General features: G+C 40.8%; 1 protein-coding gene across 1 annotated transcript in view; it reads right to left on the bottom strand.

Annotated features, from left to right (window-relative positions):
* Positions 1 to 18: 18 nt before the first annotated feature.
* Positions 19 to 13,386, bottom strand: part of LOC106807375 (coiled-coil domain-containing protein R3HCC1L-like) — a gene marked incomplete at its 5' end in the record, with an annotated part of 14,626 nt that continues 1,258 nt past the window's right edge. Inside the window, 12 exons of the mRNA XM_014809691.1 lie at positions 19 to 1,574; positions 1,956 to 2,096; positions 2,380 to 2,475; positions 2,767 to 2,837; positions 3,231 to 3,403; positions 3,738 to 3,866; positions 4,046 to 5,879; positions 6,152 to 6,254; positions 6,471 to 6,695; positions 7,490 to 7,746; positions 8,316 to 8,495; positions 10,048 to 10,209. Of these exons, the coding sequence (XP_014665177.1) occupies positions 1,522 to 1,574; positions 1,956 to 2,096; positions 2,380 to 2,475; positions 2,767 to 2,837; positions 3,231 to 3,403; positions 3,738 to 3,866; positions 4,046 to 5,879; positions 6,152 to 6,254; positions 6,471 to 6,695; positions 7,490 to 7,746; positions 8,316 to 8,495; positions 10,048 to 10,209 (3,424 nt within the window). The remainder of the gene's footprint in view (positions 1,575 to 1,955; positions 2,097 to 2,379; positions 2,476 to 2,766; positions 2,838 to 3,230; positions 3,404 to 3,737; positions 3,867 to 4,045; positions 5,880 to 6,151; positions 6,255 to 6,470; positions 6,696 to 7,489; positions 7,747 to 8,315; positions 8,496 to 10,047; positions 10,210 to 13,386) is intronic.

Below are 13,386 nucleotides of genomic sequence, written 5' to 3'. Positions count from 1 at the left end.
ATTTATAAACTGCAAATGTTCATTGCTTATGAAAAATGCTTTATTCACTAAAATTTTACAAATTCCAATGTAGACTGGTTGCAACAAAAATACAGGTGGGTTATAGGACAAAACGTTGCTGGTTTCTGTATATTCTGAAACTATATTTATATATTTCATGACTGTCCTAAAAACAGTGTAATGCCACTTTTATACTGGGTACCATTAAAAACTTCAAAAACCTAAAAAAAGCAGCAGGACAACAAGAATGAGAATACGTAGAAACCTTTGCACATACACGTATATGCATGCATTATACATATATATATATCAGAGTTCTCCCCAGGAATGTCAGAAGGCATGTCGTTTATGGACGGATGGTGAGGGTGCAGAAACGGGTAGTACAACGGGTATTACACGTTTCATAAGCAGCCCCAATATACAGGTAAAATTAATCGGTCTGTAGACATCTACGTCAAGTTGTGGAAACAGCGGGAAAAACATGTCGGGATTGTCAAAAGTAAACAACTAGAAATTGTGGCATGTCCGGGATTTATGCGACGTTGCAAATTAGCTTCAGCTTCGAAGGCATGTGGCTTACATTCGTCAAAAACCTGGGAAAAACCCTATGTATGTACATCAAGAGTCTATCAATAGTCGATCAGTATTGACAGACTCCTGATGTACATGTATATATATATATACACGCAATACGCAATAGGTCACTCACACAGAATGAAGAGCTTACAAAAACAAAAAAACTTGGCTTAAAATGGAGACTCATGCAGGTTCATTTACTTATAATATGCATTATTAGCTCTTGATATATTCATTAGAGCAATTTCAGATACCGATTTCATTCACAGGTAGAAACATGTAGAATATATAATCTTCATACATGATGAGAATTTAATTTGCGACCATAAACTCATGCAAAACACATGTAGTATGGTACTGAATTTAACTGTATTAACTGGTTGTTATTTCTCTGTGAAAAAACAACAACAGCTTGTTGGTAGAATATTTTCACATTTCTTTCCACATAACTGTTCTATAAAAATAACATTTTTAGGTCGAAAGTATTATAATACGCATCATACGATACACCATAACACAATTTATTGCACAGACGCTTTTAAAATACTTTGTCCCATACAGTGATTCTCTCACGAGCTTGTAAAATTTTAACTACGAAAGTATAGGAGCAAGTTTTAGGTTGTATCAAGTACATAGATTTTGTTTGCAATTAAAATGACAATTATTAAACTTGATTAATATTGTTGAGGGGGTAGCTACGAGACGTATCAATGGATAAGCTGCAGAGTGTGGTGCTCTAGCTCTCACCAAATGTACAACTACCACTCGCGTGTTTACATCTATAGTATCTACATTATTAACATGAAAAATTTCCTGATGTAATGCGACACCTGAATTGCTTTGGAGGTTGATAAGCATCTTCACACACTTTCCCGATGTGATACAAATATTCACAATACGGATTGGGTTTAAAAATAAGATATTTCTACCACTGACACTTGTATATCACAAACCTTCCCATGCATCTTTCCTTTGCTTATCATCTAGCTTCTTTTTATCTGAAAAGTGAAAAACCATCTGTGTATTTCCATCACTATTAAAATAGGCTGTACAAATAATTATTATATTAACAAGTATAAAATATCAGTAATATTTTTAATTAATAATCAGTTGAATAGTTTCTTTGTTACCAGCATGGATAATGTGTCATTTCTGCTGATGAGTTTATAATAACTAGACAATTTGAATCAAGCCCGGGCTAGGGTTATACTTACATTGTATTGGTATCAGTAATAATGAAGAATATGCATTATTTAACCCAAGCTTTAATGGTTTGGAATTTCACTAATCCATAACTGGTCTAGTCACAAGCTTTCCAGATTAGTGAGGTTCTTCTAGCAGAGTATTTTCTGTTGCCATGCACAACACGTACGCATTACCTTTAGCTTCTCGAAGTTTTTGTCTCTCATGTTCACGCTGCTCTCTGCTGATATTAGGACGCAGACCAAGGGCACCAGTTACCATACGCCGTGCCACCGATGCAGATGTCTCAGGTCGGGCTTTGTATGGTTGTATGAATTCTGCAATGTAAGAACGCCAAGTGTGTCACTGTCATAGTTACATGGTACCAAGAGTACATAATAGGAGATCTATCTATCTATATCTAATCTCCTATTGTGTACTCTTGATTGTACATTACATCCGGGTTTACCAATACTCTGCATTGAGTGCAATTTGGTACTACATACTGCACGTTTTACTCTTCCATTTATTTGATGGTAAATATTTTCAAAGTATACAATTTTACCCGAAGATGTGGTCTAGATTTGTAGTGGAGCAAAATAGGCTTGCTCAATATCTTACCCTGGCTCCTTTTGGCTTTGGCTCTAGCTTCTTTACTGGCTTCAGAAAGTGGTTTTGTCTGCACCAGGGGATGCTGCATTTGAAGTGCTTCTGCAGCTGTAAAAATATAGATGTAGATCTCTCAAGCACAAGAACAAATAAGAAATACCTACCAGTGTGTAACTTTACAAACGTATGGATAATAACAGAGCAAAGCCATGACAACATTAGTTTACTGTATATTCTTAAGCTTTTTCATTACAGTTTGGAATGTTGGAAGTTGTATTCATATTTTTGCATTTAACATACATTTGTTTTAGCCATGAATGAGTGAGTACAGGGTCTCAGCAAGGTTATGTTTAACTGTTTATCATGTGAATTTTCACAAGAGTTAGATTGTGAGCTCACCTGCAATAGGACTAGAGAAAACCCCCAAGGCATGAGTGTCATCAACCCACTTAATATCAAAACCTTTGTTTCTGTAAAAAAATCAATGTGCCTTAGTTATGACTTGCTAGCTACAAAAGTCAATATTGCTTTGACAATAGCTTGCAGTGCAACAGTATCTACATCATAACATATAGCATGTGAACTTATGAATCAAAAATGAACATTGGCACACATGGGTAAGTTGCTCACTCTACTCCAGTGTGGCCAACCACAGGTGCTTTTCTCTCATTTCTTACACTAATTATCATATTTAATACATAATTGATTGTTATGCCAGTAAGAACAATAAAATTGATGTATCAGAGCAATGTTCATTGCATGTACATAATGATTAAAAGGTGATGTGCTACTAAAAACCATTTACTGAGGAAAATCCGATTTCAGTTTAAATCTGGAAATTCAAAAGTGATATGTTCTTTTACCGAAATGCAGAGAAAACCGAGATGAGGTCCTCTGCGCGAAACTCGCTGGGAAAGCCAGATATTTCGACAATGTGGCCATATTCTCCCTCATCAAACACCGGTTCTCTGGGCTTCCAGTTATAGTAGTCAAACTGGGGTGAATCGATGGCAACCGTACCCACAGCAATGGTTAACTGCAAGTAAGCACAGCATCAATGTTTGGTAATGATAATTATTTCGTGTGTAACTGGTAGCAAGGTTAACACACAACAGTAAGATCAAATCTACATTAAAAAATAAATACCATGTTAGTGTAAGAGCTGGCCGGTAAGTATTATTGTAAGCAACTACTGATGAGCATAGGAAAATGTAAAGAGATTACCAAACGAAAACAGAAGAGGCCAAAGATCAACACTGTATGTAGCCATGCAAAATTTGATACGGAACCACTTCATGAAAAAAGGCTTCACAAAATAAACAGGGTACATAACAAAATCAGTGGCTGCAAGGTGACGATGTTTATGGCACCTCATTCATGAGTTCGGGGTTTAGGCATTCTCCATTTTCATCGAAATGTGCTTCCCAGGAATCCTCCTCAAACTCGCCCGCATCTTGCGTATCGACCTGTTGGACCGATGGAGGTGCATTGTCTTCAGCCTACACAATACAGGATAAAGCAGAGTACGTGTTTCGACATGGACGCATAAGGTTTGAAGCTCCCCTCAGTAAACAAAGATAAGATTTTATTTACGAATGAAGATGGAGTTATACAAGAAGAAGCCAGACAGCTCACACGTTTGCAGGAGCCTATTGAAAACCGGAATAATCATTCTTACCTCTACAGTGTCGGGTTGGCAATTCCCTAAAATCTCACTCATATTCTCTGGTTCCGGTGAATGTTGTTTCTCTTTATTGTCTTCTCCACATGATGCGTGGTCAAGTAGCACAGCAGAATCTGGGGTTGATGCTGGTTGGAGCAAGCATTCACCAGAGGTGGTATGAGAAATACTGTCACTGCTTTCGCACACTTCATCGGTGGACATTACTGTGGTATGCAGCACGTTTACTGACACGATCGTATTCGGTGATGATTGTTCCAATCTGGCTGTGACATTCTGCGTATACTCAGTTAATAGTTCACTGGCACCCTGAGAATTCGCATCTGAAGCAATATCCATCGCATCGTCGGCATCACCGAACGTACTTCCAGGTGTTTCTCGCTCTCTCTGTTGAGTGAAAGTTAAGCCTTCAGAGCCAAGAGGCGATCTCACAACAGGCGAATCCGGAGAAAGATTCACGACCGGGTCTGAAACTTCAGGTTGTTCACAGACTTCAGTGGTAGTGATGAGCTGTTCATCAGGCTCTAATTGTTCTGGTGTAATTAACTCTTCTGCAGCAGTCACTTTAGTAGTAGCACTTTCTACTGAGTCACTAACTGCATCTTGCTGCAAGGTTGTTTCCAACGGCAATAAGGAACACTCCTCAGGCATTTGATCTCTCTCTGGCTGTGGAAGACATTTCAATGAAGCTGGCGGATTTATTACATCTTCGACAGTGATGAGATTACTTACACCTGTCTCGTTCACATGGCAACCTGCGTGGCTATCGATGACAGATGCAGCCGGCTCATCAGTTGCCACAGCAACAGAATCAACCTGTGATAGGTCCGACTGTTTTTCGTCCACAACCTCATTGCTCGATTCAGCTGCAACCACTTCTGCGACTGGACTAGATTTGTTATCGAGTGAAGACTCACTCGCACTGTTAGGTTGCCCAATGTCTCTGTCTGCACCGCTAGAGGACAACAATGTCTCGAGCGGTTGAGAATGAACAGTACGACTCCACGTATCTGGTTCACAATCCAATGCCATGCTCAGTTCAGGGCAGGTCTGTGCCTCATACACCAAATCTTCCTGGCTTCTGCACCTTGTAGTGACCTCAAGCACTTGCTCTTGTGTGTCTATGGCCTGTGAAGACCCATGAGCAATTTCTGGTGTATTAGCAACGTTACAGCTCAAGCCGTCACCACCAGACATGAGGTCACATTGCTGGTTATTGCTAGATACCTCCATCTCAACCTCGCTCTGATCTATGAACCTGTTTCCAGGTACAAACATGAAGTCCTCATCACAGGATTCCGAGTCGAGATCAGCATCTGAATCCTCGCTGAACATTGCTACCGACTGAGGGGCTGGTTTCGGCGGTCGTCTGAGCTGAGCTTTCTCAGTGTTGCCTGTTCTAGCCTTGCTTCTTGTACTTGCTACTCCTTTTGCCGACGGCAGTATGCTCGCCTGTCTTGAACTGATTGCTGTCTCTGGCTTTACTTGCTTCAAATTCGGTGATAAGGGAACTTTCCTCACGGTACCCGTCATTCGACTGGAGCTCGCGTGTCCCGCTGGCTTGTCTCGTATTGACCTTGCATCCACAGATGTTGATGTAGAGCCAGAAGACCTGTTTGTCAGAGACTTCCTAGAAGATGGTGCAACCTTGGTGATGATTTTGTCAGACCTGTCCTTATCGCCGGTTGATGACGTCGACGACGATGAAGACGCTGGTTTCTCTGTTATCGAACCCTTTGCCACCTCCTTGTGGGAATCAGATTGCTGCTGCTCGATGACCCGCTGCGCTCGCGGAACGTAGATTTGCTGCGAAGGCTTCTTCATCTTTCCTCTGCCAAATATGCCAAACACAACAATGTTAAGCTAAGATCTATTCTGCAATCGAGCATTGCTTTGTCCAGTTGCTTGCACACTTTATCTTGGCACATTAATACACAGGATTGCAAAGCATGCCATTTGTGCAGAGAAAATAACAATAATCTGCTCTCAGAACAGGTGGAAAACTGCCTTATATCTTGGTAGACCTGTTTTCTTTTTGTTCTTCTTCTTCTAAGCACCTTTGCATGATAGCAATGAGGTTATGGGCTTACACCATGAACGTACCTTGCTGCTTCACCTTCACGTGTTTCCCCTGTGGCTTTTCTGGAAGACTGAGAAGTTGTGGTCCCTGCTACTGGTTGGTTCTTTCCCACCAGTCGGCTGCCACCTATCAAGGAAAGATTCTATATAATCAAGGTGTAGATATAACTATGAGTGTCCCTAACCATAAAATCTGACATAAATTTACAAAAACCTTGTGATAGCACTTGCTTTTTTTTTTATAAAAGAACAAGTTCCCACAACTTCAACTAACATGTGAGAGTTATAAACATGGTAAGCTTGCGCAAACCGCAACAGTTCAGTCGCATCCTGTAATCTCTACCTGCTGAGAACGGCCGAATACTGCCGAGTGCTGCACTGGCTAACCGTGTACACGCTGGCTGGCCGCCCTCGACCGTCCTGCGTCTGCTTGACGGAGCCGATAGAGGGCGCTCCGATGCTAAGATGGACGCCTCCATCCGCCTTCTCTTCTGCTCCTGCTGCGACGTGGCCACCGTCTTACTCGCCGGCGTCACCGACCCAGAAGTTATTCGTCCTCCTTCTCCATCTGCAGACGAACGCATAACTCTGCACATTTCCATGAGTTAGTGTTAGTTCTATCATCCTTTCTATCACATTCCAGAAGTTAAATCCATCCTCTTTCTCCATTGGCACATGAACGCATAACTCACGAATGCACATTTCCATGGCGTTTCAATAGACGATGCGCCGCGGGGCCGAAGATGCTGACGGAGCGACGGGATAATGTTAATAATATAATATAATAAGGGATAAGTTAAACTAACTATTCCGAGATTTTTGCTCAGAAAAACTAAATATAGCTGAATATAGTCCCAACTCACAGCGGAAATATCACTGATTACACCAACATTAAACATACTAAGATTTTATGCAGTTATAGCATAGAAAAATAGATTTGACCACATCGTAACAGCAATAAATTTTATCGTATGCCGATAATGCCTATATATAATGGCAGAATTGGTAAACTTGTATTTGTGTCGGTGATGAATTGAAAACAAGTGCATGATTTGAGAGAGCCTGTACCATGTCTACGGCAGATAAGCAGTGTTCACCACAAGCTAATCCATACTTCCGCCTAGTGCAAGATAACAGGCAACGATTGTTTACAAAAACTAGTTGTTCAAAACTGGCATTTTTTGGAGAATATGAAGGTTCTAAGACATTTTATTGTTACTCTAGACAATTGCTGTTACTCAAGCAATAACGGTAGGTGTCCTGAAAGTGGTGAAAACACTGGAAAACTCTCACAATAGTTACTTTAAGCCGACGGCTCGCACGCGAGGCAGGCTTAAGACGATCCGACTCTCACATACTCACCGGTGGGGCTGGAAGTAGAGTCACTACTCGCGGGCCGCTCCTTCCGGGATGCCGGCTTTCCTTCCAAAATGTGCCCGCTCGCCCGATCGGGAAGCTTGCCCCGCGACGCCGGCTTCCTCTCCGGCAAACTCTTTCCCGGCCGGGAGTTTCCGTCCGACAACGCGGAATCAGCCGAGCTGCGGCGAGAACTGCCGCTGGAGGACGTTGGGAGCGGATTCCGTCGGCAGACGTCGCTCAGTTCTCTCGGCGGCTTTCGGCTGAAAACGGCCGTAAAAGCGCCGTTGGCGCGAATCAAGCAAAAATCCGACGACATACAATGGTCACAACAAGCAGCGCTGTAGTCGGTCAATTTGTTATACGTGTTCACTTCACGGCTGATGCAATAATAGATGTTAACTGGAGTTAAGTGGCAAAAAACGGCCTGTCTTGTGCTCCAAAAATGATTTTTTTACACGATAAATGGTTAACACTGACATTTTTTACCCATTCAAATAATTGTATATGTGCACGTGAGCTATCTTCTAAAGCACAGCATCCCACCGCATCTGTCATACATGCTATCACAGGTAGCATGAGTCACACGATTTCAGATTAGTCTAGAATACACTAACAGTTACTTTAGTTTTACTAGAAGTCACTAACAGTTTTACCATTGCATGCATCAATTTACAATGAAATGTATTCTGTTTCTATTTGTCATACAGCTGCTATAGCCGAAACAAAATCATGACCGTAGTAAGAAGGAACTGTGTTTGCCTGCCACTGATTTCCTTTTAAATCTGTTCTACAATAACGCTGCACGTGACACCGTGCCCATCTTACGTACCTGGAAGGCAGAGTGGAAGGTTTCACCGAGGACGACGCAGTACGTGGAGGTCTACCTGCAGAATCCATCCGCCTTGCTGCGGTCATCGTGTCGGCCGATGTCGCGAGCTTGCCAAGCTTCTTACTCGAAGCGGGGTTGCTGCTAGTACCAGCCTTGATCTTGTCCATCATTTCCGTTGCCCTGCAGATAACAAACCGGCTAATCAGTCTGCGAGGAATGCGCGTGCACGCTTCAGGATTGAATATTTATTTTTCATCGTGATGTAGTTCGAGAGAACATAAAACCTAAAAAGGTTAATTTTACAGGAGCTCTTAGAGGGAGTAGGAGGAAGGGGAGGAATGAAGAGGAGGAGAGAGAGGGAGGCAGGGAGAGAGAGAGAGAGAGAGAGAGAGAGAGAACGTCTGTCAGCGAATATGTTATGCTACCAGTCCACTAACCACTATACACAGCAGGACTAGAAGCAGACTGGTCCAAGCACATCTATGTAAGCATGCAGGCAATGCTCACACCACGCATCTGCTCTTTATTACAATCTAAATATATACAGCTCATATTAGTCTCTGGCCAGCTAATGAAGAAGGAACAGCATACTGGCCAGTGGCCATCACAGTTTTCAAGAATATAACACGATTTCTGGTTCTGCAATCTTCCTAAAAGCATGTTGGGCTTTCAATACATTTCATAATTTTAAAATTATTATTTTGGGGTTCTCTGTCAGAAACAAAATTAATATTAACATTAGTCTTACCATGAACCTTTTCTCTTAGACCGTCAACTGACAGAAACATTGTATAGTTACGAGAATGAAAAATCCTATCAAATTTTACAACTTTACAAAATAAAATTCTCTCAACAATTCTTAATAAAAAGGTAATATTAAGACTAATGTTAAGACTAATTTTGTTTCTGACAACAGCTCCTTCGCATTTTCCATTCAACATTGAAACGTCACTGCTAGTTGTAACTTTTCAGTTGTTTCTTGAAATAGTTGACGACAACACTCACACAGAAGAAAGCATCCCATTGATGAAATAATGCACAGCAAGGTCATTACATCATTAGGTCACAAGGTCATTAGGTCAAATTAACACGTGAAGGTGTTAAACAGTTAGTGCAAAACGAGGCTGCAATTGTTCAAATTCACACCATCGTGAATATAGTATACAAATATACACTCTCAGTACCCGATACATGATACATTTACAGGGTTTTCATTATCTTTTATAGTACCAGGCCCAAATGCTTTTGCAACATGCCGTGGCGGTGTGCGGGCGCCGGGCGGGGGGTTTTGGGGGCACCCCCCCAAAAAAATTTTTTTAAAACCTAGATCTCTGAGATGCAATCTGGTGTATTTTGAGCTGCAGTAAACAGACACATTTGGATTACAGTATGGTCCTTTTTTCCAATTTGGTTTCTCCTGGTACATTCAGAGTTCACCAAAAGTTTCCAAATTATGACGATTTAGTAATTATAAGAGTTAGACAAGTACAGAAATAGCGTTACTCAAAAACAGACAATGCTTCTTGCATGTGCACATAACATGCATACAAATATACTCAACTGATTTATTAGTAGTAGCTCATAAAACACTCACTTTGGCGAATAAATATTTTTGTTTTTTTAAATATACTTGAGCCAATTGTAACCGGCCGAAACAGCAGAGTAGACGGTAAATTCGGCCGGTGGCCGGTTCCTAATGAGAACACTGCATTTATGGAGTAGCAAAACATACCCTTCCGAAGTAGCCCAAGCTAGAGCCAATTCCTGCAGGCAGACGACTGTACGTCGTTCAGGCCCCTGCCCGATGGAGAAAGTGCAGAGTTCTGTAAACGTCTGTGCGATGTTGTGTATCAGTAGTCTATGATAACTGGATACCGGTGGGAACACCAACACTCTGCGTGGGAAATACAGAAAAAGGTTTATGCTCACCAAAAGCTGGTGGCTAACTGCACTTCACAGCTCCATAGAAATTTAGTCTATTGCAACGTCGAAGTTTCACACGGATTGAATCTGCTGATTGACTCGCGAGCTATTGCTGGCAGATATAGCATGCAAGACTGTACAAAAAGACATTCAGTGTCCATCACGATGAGCTGCAATTCCACATGCCTCGTTTTTTTCGTATTTGTTATGTCTGACTATCAAGGAAAAATGTTAGTGATTGCAAAAAATGGAATCTGCTTCACTCCTAGCCTCCTAGGTATGATACATTAGAGTACTGGGAAGGTATATAAGCAGGTAGTAGTATTATTTTGGGTTATACAAATGGCTTCATATTGTCTAATAAATACTTGAAAATAATAAATACAAATTCTATGAATAGTTGAATACATATGAAAATACTCTATTACAAAACAGTTATTTCTTAACGATTCTTCTCACACCAAGCATGACACAGCAAACACGCACCAGCTAGTCTAGTCATGCCATCCCAAATTAGAAACGCAACCCAGTGCTGAAACCAATTTTTGGAGAAAAAGAAAACTACGCATATGGGAATGCACAGCAGACAGGATGCTGTTGGTCTTTCTGTTAATAGCCCCGGACTATGGTATCGCGACGCCTGCAGCCCACATGTGTGAGGTTGAACCATGCACACTATCCACTTATATTCTACAAGATGCAGTTTATGATGTGTGCATTTTCACGGCTTGTCTAGTAGCTAGATGAAAGATTGCAGATGCTTCCATCTAAAAGATCAATTAAAGTTAAAAAGATGCAGCTTATTATGCATGCATTTCACAATCTGACTACAAACCAAATTTTTCCAGAAACTTTTGTATAGATAATCAATCAAAGTAATATATATATATATATATCTAAAAATGATGGAATTTTTCTCATGAAAACAAATGATTGAAGCTGCATATCAGCCTTGAAAGGCTGATATGCACAGAAAAACATTAAAAAAACAATTCAGCAAAGTAAAGTACTCTTTTTAATATAATGTACATGCATGAATGCACAGGTCTGCTTACAACCACATGCTACATAGTTTTCTGTGTTTTAAAATTGATTAGGCACATTTAAATCTGCTTCTAGCCTTAATTGGAGCCTCTGTTGCTCTGCATTATATATTATTGTAGAGCAATAAGGGCCATATATACTGCCAGAACTAATTTATCTGTGAAACATAAACAATAAATCAATAGTGTTTTGGTTTGACAGTTCACATAGTCATATTCTTATTAATATTACAGCATAATGATGCCACCAATGACGTATATATGATTTTAACACGATTCTTTGGATATTTAGCATAAGACCTTGGTTCAGTGTCATAATCTTAGGCCTTAATAAATTGATTATGTACTGCAAAAAGGTCAAACTTGTATAATTCTAATGTTTAACTGTCATTGAGGGTCCGACATATAGATTGACCACCACTACTTCCCTAAATAAATAATTCATGCTCTTCACAAATAAAATCTGCAAAATTAGCATAACACGTGCAAAACAACAGCATGAAACACAATTGTGAATGCAGTGGGACATGCACTTTCTTGGACTGCAACTTAACTGATTCTGTCATTTCAATGGTTAAAACAAACAATTAAAGTAAAGTATTCACATTAGTTAAAACGGAAAAAGGGTTAGCTTTGGATCCAAGTCTATTGTCGATACACCAATGCGATGATTGGGCTTTTACAATGACTTTCATATATATATTTGCAGTCAAGATTGAACATAATGTTTCTTGTTTGCCCGATCATGCATTGGTCAACAGGGTAATGCGAAAAGCTGGTTTTACGCTCACATTCCAATTTTTCATCCATTAGTTAGGTTAGGTTAAAGACTTAAAGTTAAGGTTAGATGGGTTGAGTTTAGGCCTGGCCTATTGTAATACCCATATCTGTCCAATGTAAGTCTAGTTTTTTTTTTTTAAAGCAGTTGACCGTCTTGGCCTCGACAACAAATGTTGGCAGTGCGTTCCATGCATTCACCACTCTTTGGCTGAAGAAGTGCTGTCACAATTGCAGCCTGGATCTATTTTTGAATAGTTTCAAGGGATTACCCCTGGTGATTCCGGTTGCCGGTGTGAAAAATTGGTTGCTATTAATGTTTTCTTTGTCTGTTAAAATTTTGTAAGTTTCGATCAAGTCTCCCCTCACTCTCCTATGTTCCAGTGAATATAGACCTAGGATTTCCAGTCTCCTCTCATATTCCAGGTTACGTATAGAGTGGACTATATATATAGCTTGGTTGCCCTCCTTTGCACTTTTTCTAACAGGTCCATATCTTTCTTATAGTAGGGTGACCAGGCTGGCACACAGTACTCTAGGTGGGGTCTGATGAACGTCTTGTACAGGATAAGAAAACACCTTTTATCTACGTACTTGGCATATGAATGTTTTCCTGATCGATCTCAGTACACCCATCGCTTTGTTCGCTGTTCTGGTACACTGTAGAGTGGGTTTCAGGTTGCTATTTATCCATATCCCAAGGTCTAAGTTACACAGCACTCACCAGTCTTTAGACTTTATTGAGCATCTACATAGATCTACATATAAAATTTTATTTAGTAAAGTCTGCTAAATTGACCAAGAAACGGCAGAAGACTGGCAAAAAAGAATAAATGGAAATGGTAGAGAAGGGTGCATGGTCCGGAGTTTCTTTCACTCCAGCAGTAGCATTCATGGACTGCTGCATGTTCATGATGTTGCTTTCACTCCATATTCAGTCTACTACTCGAAGAAGGGTAGTAACTTCTCATAAGTTGATAAACAATTACAAATCACCTGTTACTAACTTATAAGCATCTAGTACTACTAAGGCTGATAGGGTCTATGTCTTCCTGGGTACTGCCGGAACGTACCCTGGGTACGGTCCGGTATACCGGAACGTACCCTGGTAACTAGCTGATATGGTTAAGGTTTTAGGGTTAGGGAGTAGGCGACTCCCTAGACTCGTTAGTGGAGTAGGCGAGGTACGGTCCGGCATATTAAATAGTACCAGGGTACGTTCCGGCAGGGTACGTTCTAGCTCTAGTACTATAGCCCGCTTACATTGACTGCCGCTGGCGTCAGCGGCCGACTGACTGGCCGTCAGACTGGCCAGCGGCAGTCAATGT

Source organism: Priapulus caudatus, unplaced genomic scaffold (assembly GCF_000485595.1).
Source record: "Priapulus caudatus unplaced genomic scaffold, Priapulus_caudatus-5.0.1 Scaffold211, whole genome shotgun sequence".
In the NCBI taxonomy this organism is placed as follows: Eukaryota; Metazoa; Priapulida; class Priapulimorpha; order Priapulimorphida; family Priapulidae; genus Priapulus; species Priapulus caudatus.
Note: the sequence above shows the minus strand (reverse complement) of the source record. Positions and strands in the feature narration are given on the sequence as shown.